This window comes from Mobula hypostoma, chromosome 3 (genome assembly GCF_963921235.1).
Source record: "Mobula hypostoma chromosome 3, sMobHyp1.1, whole genome shotgun sequence".
Lineage (NCBI taxonomy): Eukaryota > Metazoa > Chordata > Chondrichthyes > Myliobatiformes > Myliobatidae > Mobula > Mobula hypostoma.
This window is the reverse complement of record NC_086099.1, coordinates 150,583,240-150,603,000: the sequence shown is the minus strand read 5'-3', so window position 1 is coordinate 150,603,000 and position 19,761 is coordinate 150,583,240. Positions and strand designations below refer to the sequence as shown.

Genomic DNA, 19,761 nt, shown 5'->3' with positions numbered 1-19,761 from the left:
AGCTAAGCATTCATGTGTAAAACTTAACATCTGGGTGTCCACATGAATCTTAAAATATTTAAATACACATCCACAAAAAAAAAACAAAAGTACACATCCTTTAATAAAAACACCAACTCTACCCAAGAAGAATACAAAGGAATGCAAAACTAAAACTAAAGCCATTCGCAAAACCTGCAGAATGAGGAGACGAAGGTTGGAGAATTTCATAATCTGGCTTAAAATCAACAGGCCTTTATGATCTCTATGCTTTAAACTTCAAATTTGATAATACACATTGTCTCATATGTCTAGTTGTTTTAGAAGTTATGAAATAAGTTCATCTCCTTTGTTTAAGGACCACAAGTGTTACAACACACAAAATACTGCAGGAACTCAGCAGGCCAGGTAGCATTTATGGGAAAAAGTACGGTCAACATTTCGGGCCTTCGGCAGGACTGGAGAAAAAAACGCTGAGGAGTAGATCCGAAAGGTGGGGGGAGGCGAGAGAGAAACGCCAGGCAGTAGGTGAAACTTAGAGGGGGAGGGGTGCAGCAAAGAGCTAGGAAGTTGATTGATGAAGGAGACAGAAGGACAAGGAAGAATGAAAAAAGGGTGGGGGGGGGGAAGAAGAACACCAGAGGGAGGCGATGGGCAGGCAAGGAGATAACATGACGAGAGACAAAGGGATAGGGGATGGGAAATGGTGAAGGGGGTGAGGGGAGACATTACTGGAAGTTTAAGAAATCGATGTTCATGCCATCATATTGGAGACTACCCAAATGGAATACAAGGAGCTAATCCTCCAACCTAAATGTGGACTTATCCCAACAGCGGAGGAGGCCATGGATGGACATATCAGAATGGGAATGGGAAATTGAATTAAAATGGGTGGCTAGTGGGAGATCCCACTTGTTCTGGTGTGGTACAAATTGTGTAGCATTGTGATACCTCACTGCTCCAGGGACCTTGGGTTTAATCCTGATGCTTGGTGCAGTCCATGCAGAGTTTGCATGTTCTCCTTGCAACGCGTGGATTTCCACAAGTGCTCCAGTATCCTCCAAATTAGCTCTTGTCCAGCTGCACAGCAGGACAATCAGTGGAGAGCTGATTCAAGATAAGTAAGTGTGGGAACAACACTAATGCGAATATTGTGAGATAGCATTGATTCAATTGGCCAAATAGCCTCCCTGCGCAAAGAGAAGTACAAGATAATATGATAAATTTCACAGATCACAGAAGCTAGATACCCAATATCGTTTCCTTATTCAAGAAGGGCAATAGATACAAGCCCTTCTAAAATATAGACCTGTGAGCTTTGCATAAATAGCATGGAAGTTTGTCAGAGAAGTATAGTTTTGTTCTGTGCACAGCATAGGTTTATGTGGAAGAAATTAGGTCCCACAAATCGGAAAAAGTTTTTTGAGCAAGTGGCTAAGAAAATTGGTAAAGGCAGAGCAGTAGACATAGTTTGCACGGCATTCGACAAGATCCCACATGGCAGGCTGGTCCAAAAGGTGAAGGTATGATGAACCCAAGGTGTGTTGGCAAACTGAGTCCAAACTTGGCGTGGTGATAGGAGGCAGACAGTAGTGGTGGATGTTTATGTTTCCTTAATGGAAATCTGTAACCAGATGGACCACAGTGATCCGTGCTGGGACCTGTGCTGTTTCTAACAGATATAAATGACATGGATGAAAATTTAGATGGACTGATAACATGAAAATTGATGGTGTTATTGATAGTGAAGGCTATCTCAGGACATTGGGCGAAATGGCGGCAGATGGAATTTCATCATGCAGTAAAATCTGATGGGCACAAGAGTAAACAGAGCACTGATGCAGAGAATTTTGGGGTGCAAGTCTACAGTGTGCTGAAGGTAGCAACGCTGGTGGATAGGATAGTAAAGACGCCATATGGCATGCTTGCCTTCATAGGCAAGGCATTGAATTCAACAATTGGCATGTCTTACAATCCAAAATATTGATTGGACTGCACTTGGAGCACTGTGTAAGACTGCCACACTGCAGCAAGGGTGTGGTAGCAAAAGAGAGAAAACAAAAGAGATTCAACGGGACATTGCCTGAAATTGGGGGCTGTAGTTATGAGGAGAGATGGGATAGGCTGAGTTTATCTTCACTGGAACAAAGGAAGGTGATCGCTGATGTTATAGAGGTTTATAAAATTATGAGGGTGGAGACACATCTCTATCAACACTTCTTTCCTCTGTTAGCCTGCAGGTCACCCTTGGGTAAGGTGCAGCACCTGCTTAGCACCGCCCACCCCCCAACCTGATCAGGGTCACATGAAGCCATGGGAACAGGTGGTCAATGGTCATATGAGCAGCTGGTGCATAACCACAAGTCCTGGTTACGTGACCACTACTGCCAGGCAGACGATCTCTGAAGAGTATTGATAATGGCTGGGGTCACCCATCTTGTAAACACACTGCCCAGAGGGTAGCAATGGCCAACCACTTCTAGAGAAAAATCTCCCAAGAAAGATCTTGGTCATGGAAAGACCATGGTCACCCACGCCATGTGATACGGCACATAACGAAGAAATGAAAATGTTGAGGAGCATAGATAGGATATATAATCAGAATCTTTCTCACAGCAGGTGAGTCTAGAACTAGAGAGCACAATAAAAAAAAGGAGAGAAATTTAAAAGATATCTGATACCAATAGGGTTTTCCCATACAGAGATGGACAGAGATGCTAAAGACAGTAGTAGGTGCAGATACCATTATAACTTTTAAAAGACAGGACAGGCATAGAGGAATACAGGCAAATGGAATTAATGTTGATAAGCAACACAGCTGACATAGGAAACGTGTGCTGTTTCCATGCTGTATGATTCAATAGCAATATTGAGTCAAGTGGTGAAAGTGTAATGTCCTTGATGTTTAAAAAAAACATACTTCGTATCTAACTTAAAGACAGAAAAAATGACAGCATGATAAATAGAATGATGAAATGTGGGAAAACAATGGTCCACGACTATTCCTGAGAATTTCTAAAACTGAAATTTGTATGTCATGGTATAAATGTACTGAAAGTGCTGGAGTTTTTAATTACAGTTGTGTTGCCTACAACTATAACTTACTAATTAAATGGTTTCAAATGACACATCTTAAAACTTGAATAAATAAATATTACAACTTGCATTGATTTTTATCAAATATACCATTCAGTTACACATGTGAAGAAAAATTGCTGTTTTATGGGGTAATCCATCAAAAAGCAGAAAAATAATCACCAACAACTCTTTCAAGAAGTGCCTGCATCTGGAAGAGCATTTCACAGAAAGATGTTTGACAAGCTATCATCATTTCTTCTGTCAACATAGTGTTCTTCAACAGAGGGACATCACCATTATGTTTAATGTTTTCAACACGGCCTGTGCTGGAAAAAAAAATCCAAACATCTCGCCTAAAAGAATAGTCTTTCCAATTTGTTCCCCTAGACTTATCACTGGTTAAAAATGTCTCATGTCTTTGCAAATATCTTAAATAAAGACATGCAACTGGTTTTGAATCCTCTTCTCAAGGCTCATTCAACTCCAGACATCCTGCAAGTAGCGCTTCTCTTCACACAGGTTGGCTACAACTCTCATGGCTTCTAGAGTATTCACTCCCAGCTCTTTGGATATAATTTCAGTCAGAGCGGTAGTCACATCTTTAGCCATATTCTTGCCATCTCTGTTGAAAGAATAAAATGTGAGATATGTTAGTTTTTTGAGAAAGCCCAGGACTTTTGACAGTAGTCCTGTTTGGATGACGATTTAAGCTGTGCTACATCAGAAAAGTCAGATACAGGCCAAATCGACACAGTGGGACCCAGGCCCCAGAGTGCATCAAGGCAACTGAACCAGACGTTTGGACGACAATTTATGCGCTGGGCCAGATTAAAAAGTTCATGGTGTCAGGGCCTGAGGCAAGGGTGCAGCCGGTTCAGCTCGCTGCCCTGTTCTGCGTTGAACTAAGGGTCTGTGGACTTTATGCGGACTTCAGTTCAGAACTCGATTTGCTTGCATTTATTGTTTGCCTGATTTTTCTCTCTCTCTGCACACTGGGTTTTTGACAGTCCTTTTTTAATGGGTTCTTTTAGGGTTTCTTTGTTTCATGGCTGCTTGATAGGAAATGAATTTCAAAGCTGTATGACGTACACATACTTTGATAATAAATGTACTTAGAACTTTGATGCTTAATCCCACAAGCCTGTCTTATCTCTGCAGTACTTCAAGTTCCTCATCTTGAAGATCTGCCCAGTTTCTAGTTGCTTGATATCCTTCGATGAAAGTATTTTGTCCTCATCTTTCTTGTTATCTTGAGCCAATAACTTTGAACTCTTATTGCCTGGTTATTGATAAAATAAATATTCTCTATCTACTTTATCAAAACTTATTTGGTCATCATCTAGTAAAATAACACCAACATTTTTAAACCTCTACTCTGAACTGAAATCTTCCATTCTTGAAAGGACCACTGAGGTCACAGTAATACTCCACTCTACCCAAGTTCTTTTTCCCCCCCCCCCCAAGTGCCCAATTTTAATCTATCTGAGCCCCAAAGCTCTTCTTTTATTATCAGGTGCCATATTATTTTTATCTTGCATTCTCTAAATCCAGTTCCGTTTGCACTTTAGAATTCTTATCTTATTCTCTCACCTTTCAGGATGTATGAATATATACCCTTCAAAATAATGCCATTTATACCAAATGTATTTTGATGTTAGTCTTCCCAAAGTGTACCATCTCATACCCCCCGTTTGAACTCTTTTCGCCAAGTTCACAGCATTCAGGAACATACAGCCATTCTCACGAGTAACTGCTAGCTTTGTATCATCTGCTCCCTATGTCTGTAAACTTAGAATTCTAGTCCCTACACTCATGCTTATATAGTTTTATTTGTTTAGCAATACAGACCAGTGCAGACCCTTCTGGCCCTTCGAGCTTCGCAGCGCCAGCAGCCTCCGAAATACCTCATTAACCCTAATCTAATCATGGGACAATCTACAGTAACCAATGAACCCGCATCTTTGAATTGGGGCACCCGGAGAAATCCCATGCATTCCTCGGTGAGTATGTACAGAGACTGCTTACAGAATGGCGCTGGAAATGAGCTCCAAACTCTAGAACACTCTGAGGTGTAAAAGCGTCACTTTAACCACTACCGTGGCACCTAAATAACCTGCCCCTTGGGGAACACCACTTCTTTGTCTGAAAAGTATTCATTCAACACCGTCCTTTGTACATGGTACTTAATTATTTTTGTATCCAAAATGCCACTTCCGTCTTAAATCAGTGTTTTATCTTCATCAGCTTTCAGTGTGGCATTTTGTTAAATACCTTCCAGGTACAGTTCTTTTTTATTTCTTTTAGGCATCCATTAGTCTCGTGAGTAACGTGAGTAAAACCATGGATTTGCACCTTGGAAGGTTTTCAGGGCGCAGGCCTGGGCAAGGTTGTATGGAAGACCGGCAGTTGCCCATGCTGCAAGTCTCCCCTCTCCACGCCACCGATGTTGTCCAAGGGAAGGGCACTAGGGCCGATACAGCTTGGCACCGGTGTCGTCGCAGAGCAGTGTGTGGTGAAGTGCCTTGTTCAAGGACACAACACGCTGCCTCAGCCAAGGCTCGAACTTGCGACCTTCAAATCACTAGACGAACGCCTTAACCACTTGGCCACGCGCCAACACAAGTACAGGTACAGTAAACAACAGGAATTCTGCAGATGCTGGAAATTCAAGCAACACACATCAAAGTTGCTGGTGAACGCAGCAGGCCAGGCAGCATCTGTAGGAAGAGGTGCAGTCGACATTTCAGGCCGAGACCCTTCGTCAGGACTAACTGAAGGAAGAGTGAGTAAGGAATTTGAAAGTTGGAGGGGGAGGGGGAGATCCAAAATGATAGGAGAAGACAGGAGGGGGAGGGATAGAGCCAAGAGCTGGACAGGTGATAGGCTTTTTTTTTTGCCAATCACCTGTCCAGCTCTTGGCTCTATCCCTCCCCCTCCAACTTTCAAATCCCTTACTCACTCTTCCTTCAGTTAGTCCTGACGAAGGGTCTCGGCCTGAAACGTCGACTGCACCTCTTCCTACAGATGCTGCCTGGCCTGCTGCGTTCACCAGCAACTTTGATGTGTGTTACAGGTACAGTACATCTACAATTTAATAAAGTTAGACACACACAGTTTGCTGCTATCCATATTAAAGCTCCATGATTAACCTATGCTATTCTTAATAATAGTTTCTAATAACTTTACAATCCTGATTTTAAATTGACTGCTTTGTTTTCCATTAACCACAGAAGCCGTACTTACTACTTCATTGTGAACTTGCAGTAACTTTGCAATCAGACTTTTCATCCACATTTTTACATACCTAGGTTTTTTTTTAAAAACAGTTTTGTATTTATCCAGCATATTAGGTCAGGAGAAACTAGCCCTCTGTGTTCCATTCTCTTTTCTTTGTCTAAATTTCCTATTTTTTTTGATAATATTTTTTATTATTTCTTTATTTCTGCATTCTGTGAGAGGAAATTTAAAACGTTCAGTCTGTCAGTTAAAATAGCAGTCTCTCTGTGTCTGAGTAGAATCGAATCACGAAAATATTCCTTTTAAAAATTGACAAAATGTACTTCTGTTAATATTTCTATTAACAAAATAAACATTAATCTACACAGAGGGCATTTTAAAATCTGAAATATTTCTAGTTTATACCGAACGGTGATTTAATAAAATACACTCTTCTAATGCAGCTTCGAACACAGCTTGATCGAAGACATCACTGACTCCTGCTACCAACGAGAATTTCTGCACCGCTTTCTATGGGGACATGTTTTGCCTCCACAGAGCAGCAACTAATCAAATTCTACAAACAATGCCTATAAAATATGAGAGAATGATTCACTCATCAGTTTAGGCACCAGTCATTGGAAAAATAAAAGTGCATGGTGTATATTTAAAGAAAATTTTTAAAAATACACAAAAATACACACATGGCTTTATAGAAAATTTTTTTAAAAGTCTGGTATAAACTTATCTTCCACTACACTGATCTTGGTGTAAATTTATGAAAGATAAATGCTAGAGGGCACGGGCAAAACAAATCTCCAGATACCCATTCTTAACATCTGGCTACACAGCTAAAGTTGAGTAAACTGTTTCTGTATGTTTGCAGATTTTATATTTTGGCAAGACAACTTTGCTGCCTTCATGCCGTTACTTATTGTCACATGCTATTGTTACAAGAGTTGCTTCAACAAGTCATGTGAGAATGTCACAATATTCCCTTCCCCGAAATAGATCTACTTCACTCCTCCACACCAGCAAGTCAATTACCATGCAAATGTTAATGCTAATTGGGACTGTCATTCAAACGCCCACTTTTCATTATCAAATGCAACATTCTGGCATTGTGGTTTATTTAGTGCTAGATAACTCAGTTTCCTATTTGGTGGTGCCACCTTTTGATCGATCACAGTGCATTATAGGAGACGGCTTCATCCCAAATTTTGATGTAAGTCGAGGTTCTGCAAAATGCATTCAAAATTAGATAAATCGTTACTACTACAGATAAGATCTACAACAAATTTCATGACATATTCCAGTGATGTCAAACCTGGTTATGATTCTGAAGCTTTTCAAAGTTTGGCTCTTATTGTTGTCAACTGCTTGAAATTAATAATTTGGCTACAATTTCTCAAATTAAAGAATTTCCAAACAGCAAAGAAAACAGGTTGATGTTTACCAGAATTTGGCTCAATTTCTTACTAAATGTTTAATTCATTTTGTATTTAAAAATCTTTTAGTCCCAAATTCCAGAGATGAAGGGGTTAGACTGAGGAGAGATTCAGTCGCCTGGGACTGTACTCACTGGAATTCAGAAGAATGAAAGGAGATCTTATAGAAACATAAAATTATGAAAGGGATAGATAAGATAGAGGCAGGAAAGTTGTTTCCACTGGTAGCTGAGACTAGAACTAGGTAGGGGACATAGCCACAACATTCAGGGGAGTAGACATAAGATGGAGGTGAAGAGGAACTGCTTTTCCCCAGAGAGTGGTGAATCTGTGGAATTCTCTGCCCAATGAAGCAGTGGAGGCCAACTCAGTAAATATATTTAAGAGAAAGCTGGACAGAATTTTTGCATAGTAGGGGAATTAAAGGTTATGGGGAAAAGGCAGATATATGGAGACGAGTCCATGGCCAGATGAGCCATGATCTTATTGAATGGCAGAGCAGGCTCAACGGGCCAGATGGCCGACTCCTGCTCCTGTATCTTATGTTCTCTTTAACCCACAATCTAACTCTCATATTCCCAAAATAAGAAATTTCCTACGATTACCTTCTCAAAGTTTTCTGAAAGGAATTTCAGTCACATTTTTTCCAGCAGAAACAGTTCTGCATAGAATCAGTCTTGTTTACAGAATCTCACATGGTCTACGTAACATATTGTAAATTGTCCCGTGATTCGGGGGTTGTTGAGTGGCGAAGCTCGAAGGACCAGACATTTTGCACTGTATCTCTAAATTAAAAATATTTAGGCAAAATAAACTTTAGTAAAGTATTGGACATTATTACATCATAGTTGATAAATTGGATACAAAATTAACTTGGCCATAGATGTCGGAAGGTAGTGAAAGAGAGACATTTCTCTCAGTGAAATCCATAATTAGTAATCAGTGTTAGGACCTACATATATGACTTGGATGAAAATGCAGGAGGTCCGATTAGTAAGTTTGCAGGGAGTACCAAAACTCAGAGTTATGGATTGTCAGGAAAGTTGTCAAAGGATGCAACAAGACAGATCAACTGGAATCTTTAAGGGAGAAGCAGCAAACAGTGATGAATCTGAACAAGTGCATTTTGTGAGCTCAAACTTGAGAGAAAACATTAGTACATGGCAGGATCCAGAAGAGCATTGATATACAGAGGGAACTTGGGATGCGAGTCCCAAGTTCCCTGAAAGTGAATAGTGTGGCAAAGAAAGTTTAGAGCATGCTGACCTTCATTGCTCAGGAAGTCATGTTGCAGCCATACAAAATTTTAGTTACACCACATTTGCAGAATTGTGTGCAATTCTGGTCATTACACTACAAGTAGGATGTGGAGGTTTTGGAGAGGGTACAGAACAGGTTCGTCAGGATCTTGTCTGGATTGGAACATATTAGCTATAAGAAGAGGTTGGACAACTTTGGTGAAATCTGGAGCAACAGAGGCTCAGAGGCTGAGAATTGACCTGATACAAGTATACAGTGCAAAATTGTGACAGGCATAGATAGGATGGATAGTCCAATTGTTTTCCCCTCCCAGGGTGAAAATGTCAAATACTAGTGGGGAATGGTTTTAGGGTGAGGGGGAGAACATTTAAACTTAATTTGTGAGGAAAGTTTATATACTTTTACACAATGGTTAGGTGCCTGGAACCCATTGCCAGGAAAGGTGGTGGAAGCAGATATCATAGCAATGTTTAAGAATCATTCATGCAGACACAGGAACAGGCAAGGAATATAGATAATGTGGGAGGGCAAACAGCCAGAGGTCATGGTCCATGTAGGTACCAATGATATGGGTAGGACATGACAAGGTTTTGCATAGGGAGTTCAAGGAGATAGATGCAGGACCTCCAGGGTTATGATCTCAGGACTGCTACCTGCCCTATGTGCTACTGAGGCCAGAACTAGGAAATAGTATACAGTTTAATACATGGCTAAGGAGTTGATGTAGGATGGAGGGCATAAGAGTTTTGGATCATTAGGCTCTCATCCAGGGAAGCTGGGCAATGTACAGAAGGGGTGGTTTTCACCTGAACTGGAGGGGGACTAATATCCTAGTGGGAAGGTTTCTTAATGCTGCATGGTGGGGCTTAAACTAGAGTTGCAGGGGGAGTGGGAACCAGAGTGCCAGAATAGATAGTGGAGAGGTTGTCGAGCAGATGTTGGTAAGACCTCAGACAACTTCAGGAAAAAGGTTGAGCGTGGTGCAAGTAATGCCCTGAGCTGTGTATATTTCAACGCAAGTAGTATCGCAGGAAAGGCGGACAAGCTCAGGGCATGGATCAACACATGGAATTACTACGTTGTAGTCATTAGTGAGACTTGGTTGCAGGAGGGATTAAAGGAGGAAAGGTGGCCATACTAGTCAGGGAAAATGACAGGGCAGTGCTCCGTCAAGTCAGACTGAAGACTCAACTAGTGAGGCTCTATGGGTGGAACTGAGAAATAAGGAAGGTATGACCACGTTAATGAGGCTATATTGCTGACCACACATTAGTCCTAGGGACTTAAATTTGCAAAGAGATTGCAGACTGTTGCGAGAAACACAAGGGTGTTCTTGTAGGTGATTTTAACTTTCTACATATTGACTGGGACTCCCGTACTGTAAAAGGGCTAGATGGGATAGAATTGTTCAAATATGTTCAAGGAAGTTTTCTCCATCAGTACGCAGAAGTTCCAATGAGAGAGTGTGTGATACTGGATCTGCTATTAAGCAATGTGGTAGGGCAAGTGACAACAGTTTGTGCAGGGCAACACGTTGCATCCAGTGACCACAATGCCATGATTTTCAAAGTAAATATGCAAAGAGATAGGTCTGATCCATGGGTTGAGATTCTAAATGGAGAAAGGCCAGTTTTGATGGTATCAGAAATGATCTGCAAGCGTGATTTGCGCCAGGCTGCTTTCGGGGAAAGGTGTACTTGGAAAGTGGGAGGCCTTCAAAAATGAAATGTCAAGAGTACAAAGCTTGTATGTGCCTGTCAGAATAAAAGATAAAGATAACAGGCGTAGGGAATTTCTGTTTTCAAGGGATATTGAGACCCTGGTTAAGAGAAAAAAGGAGGTGCATAGCAAGTACCGACAGGTAGGAACAAATGAAGTGCTTATGGAATATAAGAAATGCAAGGGAACACTTAAAAAATCAGGAAGGCTAAAAGATGGCATGAAATTGCTCCAGTTGACAAGGTGAAGGAGAATCCTAAGAGATTCTACAGGTATGTTAAGAGCAAAAGATTGTCGGGGTAAGATTGGTCCTTCGGAAGACTAAAATGGTAATTCACGTGTGGAGCCAAAACAGCTCGGGAAGATCTTAGATGCATTCTTCACAACTATGTTTACTTGGGAGATGGATACAGAGTTTATAGACTCAGGCAAAGCGGCACCAACTTCATGGACCCTGCACAGATTACAGAGGAGGAGGTATTTGTTACCCTGAGGCAAATCAGGCTAGATAAATCCCTAGGGCCTGACAAGGTGCTCCCTTGGACCCTACAGGAGGCAAGTGCAGAAACTGCCAGGGCCCTAGCAGAGATATTTAAAACATCCTTATCGACAGGAAAGGTACCAGACGATTGGAGGATAGCCAATGTTGTTCCACTGTTTAATAAAGACTAAACAGAAACAGGAAATTATAGGCCGGCAAGTCTGACATCAGTTGTGGGACAGTCATTGGAAGGTATGGTAAGGGACCGGATTAACAATAGACATGGACTGATTAAGGATAGTCTATGGCTTTGTGCGTGATAGTGTGGCGACCCACTTTCTGGCACCCACGAACCGGCTCACGAAACAGCGCGCACAGGCAGAGGGCCGGCAGCAAAAAGGGCGCCAGGCCATCTTCACCAGCAGGGGGAAAATCCCGCGCGCAGTAAGGGTCTGGGAATATGCATTCCCCACAGTAGTCCCGCCCAGGGAGGGCGGGAACGGGAAGGCTTTAAAGCCGGCCGCTAAGTTTGAATAAACCTCTTTCATCGCAACTCTAACTCACCGACTCCGTGTGGTTATTCTAGCGCTGTGTGTAGCACATCGCTACAATTGGTGACCCCGACGGCCCAAACGATATTTGGACCAGAGATGACCGACGCTGCATCTGTTCACGCAGTTTCGTTAAAACTGCCAAGCTTCTGGACGCTGCGACCCCATTTATGGTTCGAACAAGCAGAAGCACAATTCCACATTCGGCAGATAACCTCAGAGTCCACTCGCTACTACTACGTGCTGAGCTCACTCAACCAGGAGACTGCTGCACAAGTTGAGGAGTTCATACAGTCGTCCCCGGAGGACGGCAAATACACAGCATTCAAAGCCCTGCTCATAAGGACTTTCGGACTCTCACGGCGCGAACGAGCACGCCGCTTAATGCACCTGGATGGTTTGGGAGACAGGCCGCCGTCAGCATTAATGAACGAGATGCTGGCCCTGGCTGAAGGACACAAACCCTGCCTCATGTTTGAGCAGGCGTTCCTAGAGCAACTGCCCGAGGACATATGCCTGCTGCTGTCCGACGCAGATTTCAGCAACCCCCGGGAGGTGGCGGCCCGAGCAGATGTGCTGTGGAATGCCAGGAAAGAGAGAGGGGCATCCGTCGCACAGATCACCAAGCCGCGTGCCCAATGACAGACCAGACCAGGCCCGGCAGCAGAGCCTACAAAACCCGGCGACGGGAGTGAGGAGCCCAACGAACAATGGTGTTTCTACCACCAGCGGTGGGGCACGGAGGCCCACCGCTGCAGACCGCCCTGCAAATTCCCGGGAAACGCCAGGGCCAGCCGCCGCTGATGGCTACGGCGGCTGGCCATCAGGACAGCCTCCTGTACGTCTGGGACAAGCAGTCGGGACGCCGCTTTTTGGTCGACACCGGAGCGGGATCAGTGTCTTACCTCCAACGAGTTACGACACCCGCAACAGAGAACCGGGACCCACCCTGAGGGCCGCTAATGGCAGCACAATACGAACCTACGGCACCCGCATGGTGCGGCTACAGTTCAGCTCCAGCCGGTTCACGTGGGACTTCACACTGGCCGCCGTGGCCCAACCACTGCTGGGGGCAGATTTTCTACGAGCCCACAGCCTGCTGGTCGACTTGCAAGGGAAGCGATTAGTCCACGCCAAGACTTTTCAAACGTTCTCCCTGGGTGAAGCACAGTTGCCAGCCCCACACCTGGACTCCATCACGCTGTCCGACGATGAATTCACCAGGGTCCTGGCGGATTTCCCATCAGTACTGACACCGCAGTTCACGGCAGCCATGCCCAGACATGGAGTACAGCACCACATCCTGACCCAGGGACCACCCCTCCACGCCCGTGCTCGAAGGCTTCCCCCGGACAAGCTCCGACTGGCGAAGGAGGAGTTCAAGAAGATGGAGGAATTAGGGATCATACGACGGTCCGACAGCCCATGGGCCTCCCCCCTTCACATGGTGCCCAAGGCAACGGGGGGCTGGAGACCATGCGGTGACTACCGCAGACTGAACAAGGCTACAATGCCAGACCGCTACCCTGTGCCGCACATTCAAGACTTCGCAGCAAACCTACACAGCACAAGGATCTTTTCCAAGGTAGACCTTGTCTGGGGATACCATCAAATCCCTGTACATCCGGACGACATCCCCAAAACAGCACTTATCACCCTGTTCGGACTTTTTGAATTCCTCCGAATGCCGTTTGGTCTAAAGAATGCCGCACAGACTTTCCAGCGGCTAATGGACGCGGTGGGACGCGACCTGGACTTTGCATTCATCTATTTGGACGACATCCTCATAGCCAGCAGTAGTCGGCAGGAGCATCTGTCCCACCTCCGCCAGCTCTACTCCCACCTGAGTGAATTCGGCCTTACAATCAATCCAGCCAAATGCCAGTTCGGACTCGACACCATCGACTTCCTGGGCCACAGGATTACTAAAGACAGGGCAAACCCGCTGCCCGCCAAGGTAGACGCGGTCCGCCACTTCCCCCGACCCAACACAATCAAAGGCTTGCAGGAATTCGTGGGTATGGTGAATTTCTACCACCGTTTCCTCCCCTCAGCAGCCCGAACCATGCGCCCCTTGTTCACTCTAATGTGGGGTAAGGGCAAGGACATTACCTGGAACGAAGAGGCCGCAACCACTTTCGTTAAAACCAAAGAAGCCTTGGCAAACGCCGCGATGCTAGTGCACCCCAGAACGGACGTTCCTACTGCCCTCACGGTGGACGCATCCAACACAGCAGTCGGTGGAGTGCTGGAACAACTCATCGAGGGTCGCTGGCAACCCCTGGCGTTCTTCAGCAAACACCTACCACCACCCGAACTCAAATACAGTGCTTTCGACCGGGAGCTATTGGCACTATACCTGGCACTCCGGCATTTCAGGTACTTCTTAGAAGGTAGGCCCTTCACCGCGTTCACAGACCACAAACCGCTTACCTTTGCGTTCACTAAGGTGTCCGACCCCTGATCGTCCTGCCAGCAGCGACATCTGTCCTACATCTCCGAGTACACGACGGACATCCGGCACGTCTCTGGAAAGAACAATGTCGTGGCAAATGCACTTTCCAGACCTACCATACAGGCCCTGTCCCAGGGGGTGGACTATGCAGCGCTGGCAGAGGCACAGCAGGCAGACGCTGAGATCCCCAGTTACAGGACTGCAGTCTCCGGTTTGCAGCTCCAAGACCTCCCCGTAGGCCCAGGTGAGAGGACCCTATTATGTGACGTAGCTACCGGCCAACCCCGCCCCGTAGTCCCAGCAGCCTGGTGCCGGCGGGTGTTCGAATCCATTCATAACTTAGCGCACCCCTCCATCAGGACAACTGTCCGGCTGGTCTCCAACAGGTTCGTGTGGCATGGACTGCGTAAACAGGTCAGCGAATGGGCCCAAACGTGCATGCAGTGCCAAACGGCCAAGGTGCAGCGGCACACCAAGGCTCCACCGCAGCGGTTCGAACCCACCCGCCGGAGGTTCGACCATGTTCATGTGGACATCGTGGGGCCCCTGCCAGTGTCGCGAGGAGCGCTGTACCTCCTAACTATGATAGACCGGTTCACCAGATGGCCAGAGGCAGTCTCGCTCAGCGACACCACCTCCGAATCCAGCGCCCGAGCACTGATCGCAACCTGGGTAGCACGCTTTGGGGTACCGGCCCACATTACCTCCGACAGGGGCGCCCAGTTCACCTCCAGCCTGTGGTCGGCTATGGCCAGACTTTTAGGAACACAGCTACACCACACAACTGCCTACCACCCACAGTCGAACGGACTAGTGGAGCGCTTCCACCATCACCTGAAATCGGCTCTCATGGCCCGCCTGGAGGGGCCTAACTGGGTGGACGAACTTCCCTGGGTCCTGCTCGGAATCCGCACGGCGCCCAAAGAGGATCTACACACCTCGTCGGCCGAGTTGGTGTACGGCGCGCCCCTGGTCGTCCCAGGAGAGTTCATACCAGCCCCAAGGGGGCAACAGGAAGAACCCGCAGCAGTCCTGGACAGACTACGTGAGAGGCTCAGTAACCTGGCCCCCATACCCACTTCACAGCACGGACAGATCCCGACCTGCATACCCAAAGACCTGCAGAACTGTAAGTTTCTTTTTGTACGACAGGGCGGACACCGGGCACCGCTACAGTGGCCCTACGAGGGGCCGTTTAAGGTGATCAGGAACAACGGGTCCACGTTCGTGCTGGACATTGGGGGGAGAGAGGAGGTATTCACGGTGGACCGACTCAAACCGGCCCATGTGGACTTGGCGCAACCGGTCCAGGCTCAGGCACCGCAGCGCAGGGGCAGACCTCCCAAACAGAGGCCGATCCAGACTGTGGACATTGGGGGAGGTATCGCCGGTTCTGGGGTGGGGTTATGTGGCGACCCACTTTCTGGCACCCACGAACCGGCTCACGAAACAGCGCGCGCAGGCAGAGGGCCGGCAGCAAAAAGGGCGCCAGGCCATCTTCACCAGCAGCGGGAAAATCCCGCGCGCAGAAAGGGTCTGGGAATATGCATTCCCCACAGTAGTCCCGCCCAGGGAGGGCGGGAACGGGAAGGCTTTAAAGCGGGCCGTGAAGTTTGAATAAACCTCTTTCATCGCAACTCTAACTCACCGACTCTGTGTGGTTATTCTAACGCTGTGTGTAGCACATCGCTACAATAGGTCATGTCTAACCAATCTTATAGAGTTTTTCGAGGAAGTTACCAAGAATGCAGATGAAAGCAAGGCAGTGGATGTTGTGAATGTGGAGAGAATAAAAAAGGGATTAACGTTGGATTAGTGTAGATGGACTCAGTGGATCAAGAGGCTTGTTTCTTTACTGCATGATGCTATAACCTCCATGTAACTCCATCCCCACCGCACTTGCGCTCCAACTGCATTTTCTCCAGAAATTATTATGAATCAATTAAATCAGAACTCTAATATTACCATTCAAATAAAGATAACCACGTAGAAATAGGTTTTGTTTTAAATTTCCTTGAGTACTTCTGGATGAAAATTTTTATTCAGTTAAAAGTTTTCAAATATCAACTATCGTACTACATTTTCTGAACTCACAACTTTTTACATAAAGAGGCTTCGCACTTCCCATGCCCAGAACCTCTTCTATATATTATATTTAGTTCCTTTTGTTCAAAATGAATAATAGTCTTAGAGTTTATATATCTATTTTATCCCACCTTCAGAAATTTAACCCATTTGGTTAAATCAGCCAATTATCCTTTGTGGTCTGCTAAAAAACATCCAAAATTTTCGCTTTTCTTCTTACCAGGTACACAAATTAGAACCTGCCCTCCCCCCACCCCAGGTACAAAGACCATGCGAGGTCCAGGTGAGATCCAGGAACATTCAGGTTCAGATTGGGTTGGGAGTAAACTGGTTCAGTAGTTCTTCCAGATCAATGTGCCTCAGTGTCAGCAGTGGTGGTGTTTGCAAGACAAACATCATCAATCCCCCACCACCAAGGCCATGCCCTCTTATTTGCACAATTTGTTGTCTTTTGCACATTGGTTGTTTGTCTGTCCTGTTGGGTCTAACATTGATTCTATTGTGTTTCTCAGTTTTACTGTGAATGCCCACAAGAAAATGAATCTTAGGGTTGTACGTGGTGACATATATGTACTTTGATAATAAATTTACTTTGAACTTTAAATTAGCCAGGGACAAGAGACAGAACTTGATCCAGTAAGGCTTTTTTGGTTGTTGACTTTAAATTTTGTGAATGCCAGCAACTGGATGTGATACATCAGGGAAGAGAGATGTTGGGAATTTTTCTCATCCTTGTTTTTCCTGATGTTGGTTTTAAGTTTGCCTTGATCAAGTGGTATTGTCCTTTCTTTGGGAAGTGGGCAAAGTACTTCACCTGGGCTTAGATTACAGTTTGTTGAGCTTGGTTTGACCCTGGAGGTTAGATATGACAGTCAGGAAGGGAATGCAGGTGGTATCTTGCATGGACTTGTGGTGTGCTTTCTCAGCTGTCTGTTTCCATTCTGGCTTGGTGCCATGTTCAGACAGTGGATGGGATACATTTTCAGGGCAAGGATGAGACATAGGAAAAAGGTGCGGGTGGACGCTTAGCTCAGGAGTGGATGTCAAGTGTGGTTCAGCACGAGACTAGACAATGTTCAGTGAACTGCTCTGAGCTGGATTGGTTTCTGGAAAAGATTACATGTACCTGGGCTTCAACTGTCTTGGGTCAGCTTTGGGTGGAATTTTAAATTTACACACAAGCAGGTCTCAGAGCTCTACGACTTTCTCCTCTACCACATTAGCATCTTCTCCAAAGAAACAAAAGATAAAAAAAAACTGCAGATAATACATTTACTGTCATCTTACTAATGCTTGACGAAGTAAACTATTACATTGTAATTACTACATTATTGCCCTGCTGCAAAATTAAACATTTGATTAATATTTTCAAAGGCTTCCTTTGCTCAAGGTGCTGTTTATATTGTATTATTTTGCTGTTTTTATTGCATTACGAACCTGAAAAGCCCATTTTCCATTCAACTAAATTAGATTTTAGCAATTTCAGTTTTGGTTCAGAAAAATACCCTACCACAAAGCAAAGCACATTATATTCAATATCAGCAATGTATGTTGACAACAGCATCTACCTCAGAAGATTGTATTCAATTAAGTACCCAAATTCCTCTTGTACCTTTTTGGAGTAGAATGCAGCAAAGTTCAGATGATATAACCACATACATTTGTCCTAATACACAATTACGGATGAATTATCTACTCTATTCCGTACAGTTCAGAAAATACACAATCAGCCACAGACATCATTACATTTCTACTCACCCACAAACATACATATAGCCACGTTCATTCAGCAAAACTTTTGCGACATCATGGGCTAAGTGCTGGAGTAAATGTTGAACATATTTTGGTTTTCCATCTGTCACCTCTCTTGAGAAACAGACTTTCAGTTGCGTTAAAGTGCCATTACTTAGAAAATCTTGTAATTCTTTTCTGCAGAGACAAAAACAAATACATCTTTGGCCTTTAAGTGCTTCACTTTATTTCTGTTCCTGTGTATTTGTGTACTTCCATGTTTTCATTTGGATTTTGCCCCCTTTCAGTTGACTTTCTATTCTATCCATCTGCAGCGTCTGCTAGCTTTGATCTAACCCCACACATTAAACTGGATACTTTTCCAGCAGAATTTATGAACTGACTTAAAGCACTTCCAGGACTTGGCTTTTTCTCCTTGGAGTGACGGAGGATGAGGGGTGACCAGATAGAAGTGTACAAGATGATGAGAGGCATTGGTCGTATGGATAGCCAGAGGCTTTTCCCAGGGCTGAAATGGCTAACTCAAGAGGGCATAGTTTTAAGGTGCTTGGAAATAGGTACAAGGGGGATGTCAGGGGTAAGTTTTTCACACAGGGAGTGGCGGGTGCGTGGAATGCACTACCAGCAAAGGTGGTAGAGGCAGATACAATAGGGTCTTTTAAGAGACTCTTAGATAGGCACATGGAGCTTAGGAATTAGGGGCTATGTGATAGGGAAGTTCTGGGCAGCTTCCAGAGTGGGTTATGTGGTCGGCACAACATCGTGGCCAACGAGCCTATAATGTGCTGTAGATTCCTATGTTTTTAAGCCTCCTGCTTTTGTTCTAAATATCCATGTGTCTTATTAAGCATTTTTAATCATTTCTAAAGTATTTTGCCCCATTATTAAAGACTAACAGAGAGTGGTAATTCCAGCACCTTTTAATGGAACTGAATTTCAGAACTTGAGTACAGCTTGTTGCCACTGCAGCATTGGGCATCCTGCCCAAACCACCAAAGACAAATCTTTACCCCCACTAATTCAGACCATAACCAAAACAGCATCAGGAAATGGTGAACATATGTGGATCTATATAAAATTTATTAATAACTAGTTTAAAAGTGAAAACAAATAAGGGCCAATGATATGATTGTTACCATGACTACAGTACACTGATACGATGAGCACCAGTTACCCTTTTTACAGATGCGTGCTTTAAAAGGTTTAACAATATTCAGTGCAGTTGAAAAGCATAAAGCAGTGTCTGTGCTTCTAATCAGAAGCTTTGCATAAACCTAATTAAGTCTCCAGAGTTAATTCAATTTAAGGGACGCCCCCAATAACATAACTGATGCTGTCCCACACACTGAGGAACTGCAATCTTGTGCATGCACAATATAGGGAAGAAACAGAGCTTAAAACAACTAGGCTGCATTTTTGATGACAGGCTATCTTTACTTCACGGCCTACTTTGGCAAAGTCTCCAGCAAAGACTCTACGCCTCCTCAACTGCAGTGCTCCAAAAAAGAAAGCTGAGCAACATTAAATGATATAAATGTGATGGCCCTTCCCTAGGAAACAATTCAACTTGATTTGAAATAGCACCTCAGGAGTAGTGTCACTCGAAGCTCTGTCTCGGCCTGAGTTATATTTTTCCACTAATAATTATTCAGAGGACGTTAGAAGTACATCATCAGCACATGCTTTATTTTACCCTCTAATTTCAGTTGAGTCCAACTGTGAAATCATCTGCAGATG

General features: G+C 44.7%; 1 protein-coding gene across 4 annotated transcripts in view; it reads right to left on the bottom strand.

Moving 5' to 3' along the window:
• mtrr (5-methyltetrahydrofolate-homocysteine methyltransferase reductase) overlaps window positions 1–19,761 on the bottom strand; it is a 106,147-nt gene that overhangs the window by 1,566 nt on the left and 84,820 nt on the right. The window contains exons 14-16 of one of the 4 annotated variants that reach the window (XR_010017414.1): window positions 18,031–18,201; window positions 3,238–3,679; window positions 11–1,169 (exon numbers count right to left, since the gene is read on the bottom strand). Coding sequence is in view for 1 of the 4 variants with exons in the window: in XM_063043859.1 (XP_062899929.1) it covers window positions 3,535–3,679; window positions 18,031–18,201 (316 nt within the window). In the remaining 3 variants the exon portion in view is untranslated. Of the gene's footprint in view, window position 1; window positions 3,680–18,030; window positions 18,202–19,761 lie in introns of those variants that run through there. The other 3 variants (XR_010017413.1, XR_010017415.1, XM_063043859.1) reach the window with 3 other exon arrangements.